Source organism: Onychomys torridus, chromosome 5, assembly GCF_903995425.1.
Source record: "Onychomys torridus chromosome 5, mOncTor1.1, whole genome shotgun sequence".
NCBI lineage: Eukaryota > Metazoa > Chordata > Mammalia > Rodentia > Cricetidae > Onychomys > Onychomys torridus.
In genome coordinates, this window is record NC_050447.1 from 6,924,563 (window position 1) to 6,936,835 (window position 12,273).

Here is a 12,273-nt window from a genome sequence, read left to right on the forward strand (position 1 = left end):
GAAATAGACTAGGTATGTCACAGCTTGAATGAGGTTTCTTTTGTCCTATTATTTAACTTCCTCCTCTGACTTAAATTGTGGGGACCTCTCTATCTTGTTTTTTGTATCTAATGCTTTTTGTATATAATCCACCAACAAATTGTGTCTTGGGTCTGTCTGCTTCTTGTTTCTCCTGGCACCTTGTGGCTGTGTTCTGTATACAGGACTAGATTTGTTCATTACAGCTTCAGATACATAGCTGAAAAATTATGAGGAAACCTGAACTAAACTGGCAGACTAAACTGAGTTGAATTCTTATCCCATAGATATTCAAAAATTAATTTGTAATTGGCTTTTTAAGCTGGTAGGTTTGGGGTAATTTTGGATTAACTAAGATGAGGTGGCTCTCAATTTTGAGTGGTTACAAAGGAAGCTAGTAAATGTTCATGTAGAACTTCGTGTGTTGATGTATGTTTTCATTTTGGGAGAATAAATTTTTAGGTATAGGATTGCTGAATTATTTTGTTTGTTTGTTTTTTTTTGTTGTTGTTTGTTTCTCAAGACAGGGTTTCTCCGTGTAGCTTTGCGCCTTTTCCGGAACTCACTTTGTAGCCCAGGCTGGCCTCGAACTCACAGAGATCCTCTATTTCTTGACTTGTATTAACAATAACACTTTGCTAACCTATTACACATACTTAACATGTTTTGTATTTTCTGCACCTGATGTGTTGAGTCTAAAATTCCTCTGATGTTGATTCTTTAAACCCTTTTTGAAGTTTCTTCTTTATCTGTTCCCTCCTCCTTCTTCCCCTCCTCCCCTTCTTTTCTTCTCAGTACATTACATTACATTACAAATGTCCCATGTTACATGTGTGGAGGTCAGAGGACTACTTGCAAGAGTTGGTTCTTCTATCATGTGGGTCTGGGAATAGAGTTGAGGTCACCAGGCTTGGTGGGAAGCTACTTTATGGCAGGAACCACCTCACTAGCCCTCCTCTAATATTATCTTTGGGTTTCCCTAGAAACTCCTTTAAAAAACACGTATTTTTATTTGTGTGTCTGTGTGTGTATCCATGTACATGTGCTTGTAGGTGCCAATGGAGGCCAGAAGGTTTCAGATCTCCTGAAACTGGAGTTAGAGGAGTTTTGAGCCTCTTGACATGGGTTCTGAGCTCTGGGTCCTGGAAGAGCATCAGGTACTCTTAACTGCCCAGCCATTTCTCCAGCCCCAAGAAACTTCTTAGTAAATGGAGTCCACACCTACAGTTCTTACAGTTTTAATCTGTTAGCTCTTATTGATGTGAAGGTGAATTGGTGGGTTAGAGGTGTTCTACAGTCCTATGACTAGGTCTTAATCTTTTGTTGGCCCCATGCCTTGGCTCTGACTTCACTAGTCATTCTTGGTCCTTTCCCTCTTTATACGACAAGAATGCTAGAGAAAGATACAGTTACATATTTCCCTTTAGTTGAGATATGCTAAATTAGCTTTCTTTGAAGTCTGACTTTTAAAAAGGGTACAGAGTACTCTTGGTATATTTCAGAATGATTACTTTTCTTTCTTTTTTGCAGAAAATACTAGGAGTTTTCTCCAGATTGTAACGAGAACCAGGTAGATCTCCTAACTTATATAGTGCTCCTTAAGGTGGGGCTCCAAGAGCTTTTATCTCTCAAGCCAGGATATGTTGTCTCTGTAGGTAATGAAGTTTCCTGTTAGTTGCTGACTCTAGAAGTGAACTTTGATAAGCGCTGCTTCTCTCTAGTTTTCTGCAAGGTTGTTCTCTCTAGGATGTCAGTTCTCTGTTGGACCTGAGAATTGTTAATTTTCAGTTTGTTCACCATTTTCATAATTATACAAATGGGAGTGAAATTTTTTTTTTTTAAAACTCAGATGGTATTTTAAAAAGTTTTTATTTGTATGGGTGTTTTGTCTGTCTGTCTGTCTGTCTGTGCATCATTTACATGCCTGGTGTCCATGGAGGCCAGGAGAAGGTGTTGGGTCCCATGGAACTGGAGTCCATCATGTGGTCATGTGGGTGCTGGTGACTGAACCTGCGTCTACTTCAGTTTCTAAGCTTTTACATATTAGACTGAAAACCACAAAGCCTTCCTTTTACATTGAAACTATTATATTTCTATCTGAGTGAGTTTCTTACAGAAAACACGTTGTTGAATCTTGCTATCTATCATTTATTTGGCGTACTTAGATCATTTGGCATTCAGATACATGTAATGTATCTATTGGTGTGATTAGATTTAAATCTATCTTACAATTTTTGTCAAGGATATCTTCATGGAGATGATATTTAAGATGTACAGAGTAGAGCTCAATCATATGTATAGACAAGACATGATTCAGTCTAAGAATTGGGAGAACTAGTCCAGAGGAGCAGATTCTAGTGAGATGGTATAGGTGAGACTGATAATAGGCTGAGGACAGGTTATAGACAGGTTTCTTTTTGTTGTTGTTTTTCAAGACAGCGTTTCTCTGCGTAGCCCTGTCCTGGATCTCACTCTGTAGACCAGGCTGGCCTGGAACTCACAGAGATCCACCTGCCTCTGCCTCCCGAGTGCTGGGACTACAGGCGTGCGCCACCACCGCCCAGCTTGTTTTATTTTATAGATGTAAACCATTGAAAAAGTTTAAGTAGCAGAATAAAAGAATATTTGTTTACATTTGAGAATTGTGGAGGACACACTGAGGTGAGGCAAGAGTAGAGCCTAAAAACCCAGTTAAACAAAATGTAGTAATTCAAGTAAGAAATGTGTAAGGGAAAGTCTTAATCATTTTTAAATGTTAATAGCAGTTTTTGAGAGGTATTAATACAGATTTGCTTGTCTGCTAAAGGATGAAAGGTACTGTGTGGACTTGCAAAATTGTATCACTGGAAATACTGCTTCAGTTTTTTTACTCAGATTAAAGTTAGAATATATTTAATAGATTCAGCTTAGTTGAAAACACATCACAAAACAATCCCACAATTCAGCACATGTGTCAGTCTTGGCCCAGGAGACTGGAAAAACTAAAGGTTACAGTTATGTGCATTTAAAAAGCTCATATAATAATTTAATTGCTTTGATCAGTAACACCGAACGCACACTATGATGAGAAATGAAGTTAAAGGGGAATAGACACTTTTCACGTGCTTGACTTTGACTTAATATAATGTAAGAGACTCACTAGGATGGCGTTTTGTGTTAGCTGCTCTATTGGATCTATAGTTTTCTAGGAAGAATTGCTTTTATGATAAAATGCTTTCATTTGAGAAGCATAATAGCATAGTGTAAGTGTTATTGTTGTTTTTTTTCCCAAATCATAGACTTAGTAAACCTTGGTTTGAATTCCTGCATAACTAGCAGTTATGATCATTGAGGCAAGACTTTCTGAGTTGAACACATGCTTCAGAGAAAATAGAATAGCAAAGCAATAGAAAATAACTTGAAGAAAGTGTCTGGAAGGTTTATTTTAGGTTGTGGAAGTCAGAAAGGCCTCATTTAGAAGTGGAATTCACTAAACTGAATGTTTAAAAGAATCTGTTATGTAAAAAATTCAAAGAGCCATCTCCTTCACATGTGACAGCTAATTGAAATGCTTTAAATGAAGTGGTTCCTCACATTTGAGGTTTAAGAAGCAGCTAGAGTGGCTGGAAAGCAGTAAGCAAGGAGGACAGTTAGTAGCTTAGCGTGGAGAAAGCATTCAACAGGGCCAGATAATAGTAAGTCTCGGACATAATGAAACAGAATTTGGATTGAGGGCCTGGAAGGTGGATCAACTGGTAAGGTGACTGTCTGCTTGAGGATTGTTTGTCTATGATTGTTTGCCCGCATGCACGTATATGGACTGTGTGTGTGCCTGGTGCCTCTGGAGGCCAGCGGGCATCGGATCCCTTGGAACTGGTGTTATAGATAACTATGAGCTGCCATGTGGGTGCTGGGAACTGAACCTGGGTCTTCTGTAAGAGCAGCAAATGTTCTTAACTACTGATCCACCTCTCTAGCTACAGGACTTGAGTTTTGATCTCTAGCACTTCTGTAAAAATTCCTGGTGTGTTAAGGGGTGCCTGCAGTCCTGGGCTTGGCAGGCAGAGATAAGAGGATTCCTGGGGACTTGCTGGCCAGCTAGTCTTGCTGAATTGATGAGCTCCAGGGATGGTGAGAGACATTGTTTTATAAAATAATGAAGAGAGTGATTGAGGAAGACGCCTGTCTTAGTTAGGGTTTCTATTGCTGCAGTGAAACACCATAACTAAAAAGGTAGTTGGAGCAGAAAGGGTTTATTTGGCTTACACTTCCACATTACTGTTCATCACTTAAGGAAGTCAGGACAGGAACTCAAACAGGGCAGGATCCTGGAGGCAGGACCTGATGTAGAGGCTGTGAAGAGGAGCTGCTTACTGACTTCCTTCCCACAGCTTGATCAGCCTGCTTCCTTATAGAACTCAGGACCAACAGCCCAAGGGTGGCAACCCTCACCATGGGCTGCGTCCTCCCCATTGATCACTAATTAAGGAAATGCCTTAAAGCTGGATCTCATAGAGGCATTTTCCCCAGTGATGCTCCCTCTTCTCTGATGACTCCAGCTTGTATCAAGTTGACACACAAAACCAGCCAGTGAAACACTTGACATTAACCTCTGGCTTCTTCATTTTCGTGCAACTCCCCACATCCATGTGCACATATATATAGACCACAAATACACATACATGCAAAATAAAGTGGAGAGTGATAGAGGAAAATACCTAGTATCAACTTCTGGTCTCCACATGCACACATGTACGCATGCACACACATGAACACATAACATGCATACACCACACACATGCATAAAGAATTTGAATTTTAATTACAAGGAGAAAGCACATTGGTTTTATTTAGTTGAACTATAAATAATTGTAGGTTATAATTATAGGTGAATTCTTTTATGAAGTCTATATTCTTTTCTGTCTTTCTGTCTGTGTCTTTTTGACAGGGACTTACTATGTAGTGCTGGCTGGCTTGAAACTCTCTATGTGGACCAGACTTGCCTCCAACTCACAGAGATCTGCCTGCCTCTACCTGCCTCTGTTTCCCAAGTGCTGGAATTAAGGGTGTGTGCCACCACACCTGACCTCACATGTTACTTGTTAGGTCTTCAAAGTTAAGGCATGTGGTATATGTCACTTGTTAGGTTTTCAAGGTTAAGGCATGTGGTTCAATTATAGTAACCCCCTGTCCAGTGTGAAAGTAATTGTGTTGCTAGAGATGCTTAAGAAGAAAATGACTTGGACACTTAAATATATCTTTCACATATTGGTGTCTGTGCTATGGATCCAGACATGCTCTCTTAATGGGGTAGAGATATTTGGAAGGTTAATCTAGACCTCGTAAACACATTAAAACCACAGCTTGTGTCACATTTATTCACTTTGTGTTGAACCTAAATCAATCTGGACTTAACCTCAATATGACCATATACTACCAATGGGGGACCAAGAGGAAAAAGTGAGTATTTGCTAAACAATAACCATAACCACAAGGAATATTTTCTTTGCCTTGGGACAATTATTTTTACTTATGGATGGTTTTATTGCCCATACCCTGACCCTGTCTTTTAGCATATTTTTTGATTGTCACCATGATCATGGGAAGGAGGGAGAGCTGTTGTTTTCTTGGAATCAAGTGAGTAGAGGTCTGGACAGCCACCTCATAACAAATCATTGTTGAGTCTAGAAGATGAGTAGGGTCAAGACAAGAATAAGAAATGCTACCTTAGAGAAGTAGCTGTGACATCTTAGCTTGTATCAGAATCACCCAAAAGATTGATCAAGCATACCCTCAGTGAGGCAGGCTCTCAGCATTGCTGACGTAGCAGCTCTAGAGGGTGTGGTAGTGTAGAGGTTACACTGTAGGACCACTGCAGCTGGAGAGAGCTCAGCTGTTGGACACTTGCTGCTCTTTCAGAGGATCTGAGTTCAGTTCCCATCTTTCACATTGTGCAGCTCACAACCACATCTAACTACCACTTCATGGGCCTAGTGCACTCTTCTAGTGTTTGCAGGCACAATAAAACCTTAAAAAAAGAATCACTGAAGCCTGTTATGACAGTTAAAGGTTTTTTTTCCCTCTGCAAAATATTCTTACCTAGGGACAGAATACCTCTCAAAGCTGTTAAAACAGATCTGCCAATGTTTTAAGTCTTGTTTTGACTAAGACAACTCAGATATAATAATGATGATGGAAGCCTTAGGAAAGAGGTGGCATCAGCATGTGAGTTTATTTTCATAAGACATTCTGCTTGCTGGGCAGTGGTGGTGCACACCTTTAATCCCAGTACTTGGGAGGCAGAGGCAGGCGGGTCTTTGTTAGTTCGAGGCCAGCCTGGTCTACAGAGTGAGATCCAGGAAAGGCGCAAAGCTACACAGAGAAACCCTGTCTCGAACCCCCCCCCCCCCAAAAAAAAAGGACATTCTGCTCATGAGAAAACACATGAAAGCTGGTAATCATCCCCAGTGTCCTAGAGGTAAAGATCTAGAATAATCAGTTCTCAAAAGATTATGCATATTTATTTTTCCCATTATACTTTCATGAGTAGTATCTTAGAAGCAAATTTCAAATTTGTCTTGAGTTAAAAGATTTTTGTTTAATATTAAGACTAACTACTATTTTATGAAATTCTTTGAGCTAAGATACAAATAAAATTGTAAAACAGAAAAAAACATCTAGCCAAAGTTGAATAAGTAGAAGTAGCCTTTAACTCAATAGGTCATTTAAAAAAGGGCTCTCTTCAGAATCATGAGATCTAGTTATCTTTATTAGGGAAGTTAAAAAGTAGCAAAAGGCAAGGATGGCCAACCAAGCTTGCTTGAATCTGCCTGTTTTAAAGGACAGCACAGGATGGATCGTTCTTAGATTAGTTTATAAAAAGGGTAAGAATGTGGATTTGAGCAAATAAGGACTTTATATATTCCCAGAGATGCCTAAAACCACCTACCCAAAGTGTTTGCCTGTATGTCAAGGGGATTGAACCCAGGGCCTCACACCAATAATCAGTATACCAGTAAGCAACACATCCAGCATTAGTGGTTTTTATTGAGCCGAGGTCAGGAGGAAAGAGTGGAAGCAGTTTGCTTAAGTTTTATATTTTCACCGACTTTATCACAATTTCTGGACAAATACGTATAATTTTATGTTTTAAATATATAACTTTTTCATGGAAATTTATTGCTATTTTCACTGTTTCTAGGGTTTGGAGTGGATCAATTACGGGATGACAATCTAGAAACTTACTGGCAATCTGATGGCTCTCAGCCTCATTTAGTGAACATCCAATTCAGGTAATACTTTTTTTTTTTTATTGTTTCATATACTGAAGGTTATAAGTGGACAAGGAAATCGATTTTATTTACATAAAATGTAAGAAATTGAAATATACTTAACTGCTGTTAGACTCTATTAGTCTTAGAGATTTGCCGTCCAGATTGCAAGCATCTTCAGTGGATTCTGCCCTACCCTTTGTGTGTTTTCTTTTCCATGTGTGCATGTTCATGTGTGTATGCTGTGATTGTGTGTGTGTGTGTGTGTGTGTGTGTGTGTGTGTGTGTGTGTGTGTGTTGATGTCGGGGTGTGTCTAGTGGTGCACATGTACACCGTTGAATGTGCATGGATAGGTCCAAGGTTGATGTTGGTTGTTGTTCCTCAGTTGCTCTGCATCTTTATTGTTTTGAAACAGGGTCACTTTGGCTAAGCTGACTGGCCACTGAACTTCAGGGATCCACCTCTCTGCCCTTCCTCCTGCCTCCTCCTCCTGCCTCCTTCTCAAGGCTAGAGTGGGTTCTAGGGATCTGAACTCAGGTCCTCATGCTTGTGAGGCAGGCACCTGCCCACTGAGTCATGTCCTTAGTCCTCTTTATATATTTCTGTGATACTTTATGTAAGTGGTTCTGAAATAATAGGATTCAATTTTAGGAGATAGAGTCAGAAAAATGTATTTTATAATCTGGTATGTACCTTAATATATGATGCTTGTAAGTTTCTTAGGTATGATACTTAGATAACTTCATATTTGTACTTAACCTTTGGGGGAAAATACTTAACCTAGAGTCTTTAAGCTTAGTTTTGAAATGATTACTATTTTTGAGATAGGAAAACACCTGTATGTTAGTATAGTGCTCTAGATTTGTTGACATTGAAACTAGTCAGCCTTGTTATCTTACTACATTGTATCTTCTACCATTCTAAAATGTTGTAGGATACAAATCAGCAACTGTCTTTTGAGTAGATAGTAAATATTTGAATCTTGTGGTCCCTCTGGTCTCCATTTCAACTATGTAGTTCTACTATTACAGCACCACAGAGCTAAATACCAATGCATAAATGACTGAATTTATTTCATGAACGCAGATGCGAGGCAGGAGATGGACACTATTCTAGATTGTAATATATATGTGCAGCAATAGCAGTCAACTTTTTTAAGGGTTAAGATTGTAGCTACTGCCAGTTACAGTAGCACTCATCTTTAATCCCAGTGCTTGAGAGATAGAGGCAGGTGGAGCTCTGTGAGTTTGAGGCCAGCCTGGTCTACAGAGTGAGATCCAGGACAGCCCAGGCTACAGAGAGGAACCCTGAGTAAAAAAAAAAACAAAACCAAACAAATAAAGCAAAAAAAAAAGATCCCTGCTACTTTATCAAATGATTACCCACTTGTATTATTTATTTTCCTCATCAATGAAACCAGATAGCTGATAAGAAGCAACTAGAGAAAGATTTCGTCTCATAGTTTGAGGATACAGTTCATTATAGTGGAAGCAGCACAGTGGTATAAATGGTTTGTGTTGTGGTGGCAGAAAAGTGAGGCTGATGGGTCTCATTTCCGCAGACAAGGAAGCTGAGACAGGCAGGAAGTGAGATCAAGTTTTATATATATATATATATATATATATATATATATATATATATATATATATTATATATATATATATATTTTAATTTATATATATATTTTAGTTTTTTCAGGACAGGGTTTCTCTGTGTAGTTTTGGTGCCTGTCCTGGATCTCACTCTTTAGACTAGGCTGGCCTCGAACTCACAGAGATCTGCCTAGCGCTGCCTCCCGAGTGCTGGGATTAAAGGCACCACCACCGGCTGAAGTTCTAAATTTTAAGGCTAATCTATCCTCCAACCCCCACTCTAAGTTACTGACTTCTTCTAGCTAGGCCGCACCATTAGGGACATGAGCCTGTAAGAGACATTTCCCATTTGGCTACTGAGTCCTTAGGCTCATGGCAATCTTATGCAAAATGTATTGAGTCCATCTTCAAAATCTCAGCAGTCCCACAGCTGTCCCACTGTTCAAAATCCCAAGTTCAAAGTCTCTTCTGTGATTCAAGGCAAGACTGTAATCCCCTGTAAGATAAAAGTTCGTGTGTGTGCTAAGGGACGTCATCATGTGGGCTGCACTAGGCTAAGGGAGGTCCACCTTTAAACTTTGGGGTCTACAGAATTCATGCCTTCTCTTTTAGGCTAACTCCTTTCAGTGCCTGCTGCTTTCTTTGGTTGACATTCATGTTTCTGGTTTCTCTGATGTCTTTGGATTTCCATTGCAAATTAGGCTTTGTCTTTCACAGCTCCATACATAGCCCACTCATCAAACTGTATACTAGAGCTTTTAATGAGTGGGGTCTTGCCCTCAAGGCACCTTTCCTAATGTCCAGTGCAGAATCCAAAGTTTCTCCTTAATGGTGCTATTCTCTTAACAGTTACAGATGCTTTATCTGAATTTGCCTTGACCTCATCAGCTTCCTCTGGGTTTAAGTTTTTTTCCTTGCTTTGGTGGTTTGAGTGACATTGGTCCCCATAGGCTTGTGGGCTTGAATGTGGCCCCCAGTTAGTGGACTTGTTTGGGAAGAATTAGGAGGAGGTGTGAACTTTTTGGAAAAGGTATGTTATTATGGTGTGCTTTGAGGTTTCAAAAGCCCACACCAGGCCTTCTCTCTCTGCCTGCTTACAGATCAGGACGTAACCTCTCAGCCCCATGATGCCGTGATGATCATTGACTACTCTCTGAAACTTTAGTCAAGGTTGCAATTTTATGCCTCTCTTACAAGTGTTGCCTTGGCCCTGGTGTCTTTATGGCAATATAATGTGACTCAGACAACTGCCACAGTATATAACTGTGCACAGGTTTAACTGGGCCATATCCCTTTCCTCTCCAGACTTCACATATTTCTGTCTGCTTTCTCACTGCAAATGTGGGAAAATTGCAGTAAGCATTAAACAGGCCACAGCTGGGATGTTAAGATGTGGCGGTAACATTCCTTCACCAAATAGTCTTCATTGTCACCTTGACTGGGCTTAGAATCACCTTGGTGGCTGATTTTCTGTCAACATGACACAAGCTGGAGTTATCTAAAAGGAGGGAACCTCAGTTGAGAAAATGCCTCTATAAGATCTGGCTGTAGGACATTTTGTTAATTAGTGATTGATGGGGAGGGCCTAGCCCATTGTGGATGGTGCCATCCCTAGCTGGAAAGCAGGCTGAGCAAGCCCTGAGGAGCAAGCCTATAAGCAGCACTCCTCCATGGCCTGTGCACCAGCTCCTGCCTCCAGATTCCTGCCCTGCTTGAGTTCCTGGCCTCACTGCTTTGGATGATGAACTGTTACATAGAATTGTTAGTGAATGAAATAAACCCTTTCCTCCCCAAGTTGCTTTGGTCATGGTGTTTCATCACAGCAATAGTAACTTTAACTAAGACAGTTTCCTTAGGAGACACACTTTTGGTGTGACTGTGAGGGCATTTCCAAAAAAACTTTCCTGAAGAGTAAGATTCATCTTGAATGTTGTTGGCACGATCCCATGACCTGGGGACTTAAACTGAGTAAAAGAGAAAAAGAAAGCCAAAGGAGTGCCAAGATTTCCTGTTCTTTGCTTCTGGTTCTATAGCAGATATGAACTAGCAGCCTCCTGCTGCTGTTGCCATAGCCATGAGCTGTTCCTTCTGCCATTCATTTCCTTCCATGATGGACACTGCCCTTAAAACATGAGCTGGACTACTACTTCCTTTGCTTCTTGTCACAACAATGAGAAAAATAACTGACACATCATTTATTTCATTTAATCTTCACAGTTTATTAGAGACTTGGATAAAACTAGGGTCACATAATAAGTATGTAGTAGAATTACAGTTTGAACATAAGCCCTCTGATTTCAGAGCTTGTACATTAAACTTCTATCCTATAAATCTGAGATAAAGTGCTGGTCTAGGAATACAAACATGATAACCTAAAAGTTCAATATTGAACATCCAGAGTTAATTGAATTGTAATACTAGCATTTGTTTTATAAATTTCATTATTAAAAAAATCATAAAATAGTTCATACTTAGTATATTTTGTGAATATCTCACTTAAATATTTAATAGATTTTAGATATATGCCTTTTTTGTAATCTACACTCTCCTATCATTTTTCTCATTATTAGGATCAAACGGTAGTTCTGTTTAATATTTTAAGATACCTCCATTACTATTTTCCATAGCAAATACCCAACTTTATATTCCTTGAGGCAGTTCATATAAGCTTCATTTTGTCCCCATATTGCATCAGCGTCTGTGGTTTTCTTTTTAAAAATAATGATCATGTTAATGCATGTGAAGGGATAGCACATAGCTTTGATTCTCACTTCCCAGGTGGAATAGGTATTTCAGGTAACATACCTGACAGAAGTAATTTAGGGAGGAATATTGACTTGGGATCACAGTTGCAGAGGTTATAGGTCCTCGGGCAAGGAAGACACCGTGGCAGAAGCAGCTCTCTGTGGCAGTAGGGTGTGTGGTGTGTGTGTGTGTGTGTGTGTGTGTGTGTGTGTGTGTGTGTGTGTGTGTGATGGGAGGAGCAGCAGCTCTTCATATCTTCACAGACTGGAAATATAGACAAGGCTGTCCTTTAAAGGTCTACCATGGAGACACATCCCTGTCAGCCAGGCCCTATGTCCTAAAAACTTTATAACCCCCCAAACAGTGCCACCAGCTGGGAACCAGGCATTCACACACATGAGCCTGGGATGGTCATTTGCTAGTCAAACCATGACATCTATTGATTGGGATGCTAAGCAGCTTCTTGTGTACTTACTGGCCAGCTGTATGTCTTCTTTGAAGAAATGCTATTCAAATCCTTTGCCCATTTTGAAGTTGTTTTTGTTTTTGTTGCAGAGTTATAAAAATTCTTTATTATCCCTGTTGCAGGTACTCAGTCTTCTTATTTTAATGCAGAAGCAATCGGAGAAAAAGAGAAAACAAATATTTCTTTAAGTAAAGAGTTGAT

General features: G+C 39.8%; 1 protein-coding gene across 6 annotated transcripts in view; it reads left to right on the forward strand.

The window, feature by feature from the left end:
• The window catches only part of Anapc10 (anaphase promoting complex subunit 10), a 137,237-nt gene that overhangs the window by 2,128 nt on the left and 122,836 nt on the right, over positions 1-12,273 (forward strand). For all 6 annotated transcript variants that reach the window (XR_004944967.1, XR_004944968.1, XR_004944969.1 and 3 more), the window contains exon 3: positions 7,199-7,289. Coding sequence is in view for 3 of the 6 variants with exons in the window: in XM_036187000.1 (XP_036042893.1) it covers positions 7,199-7,289 (91 nt within the window). In the remaining 3 variants the exon portion in view is untranslated. The remainder of the gene's footprint in view (positions 1-7,198; positions 7,290-12,273) is intronic.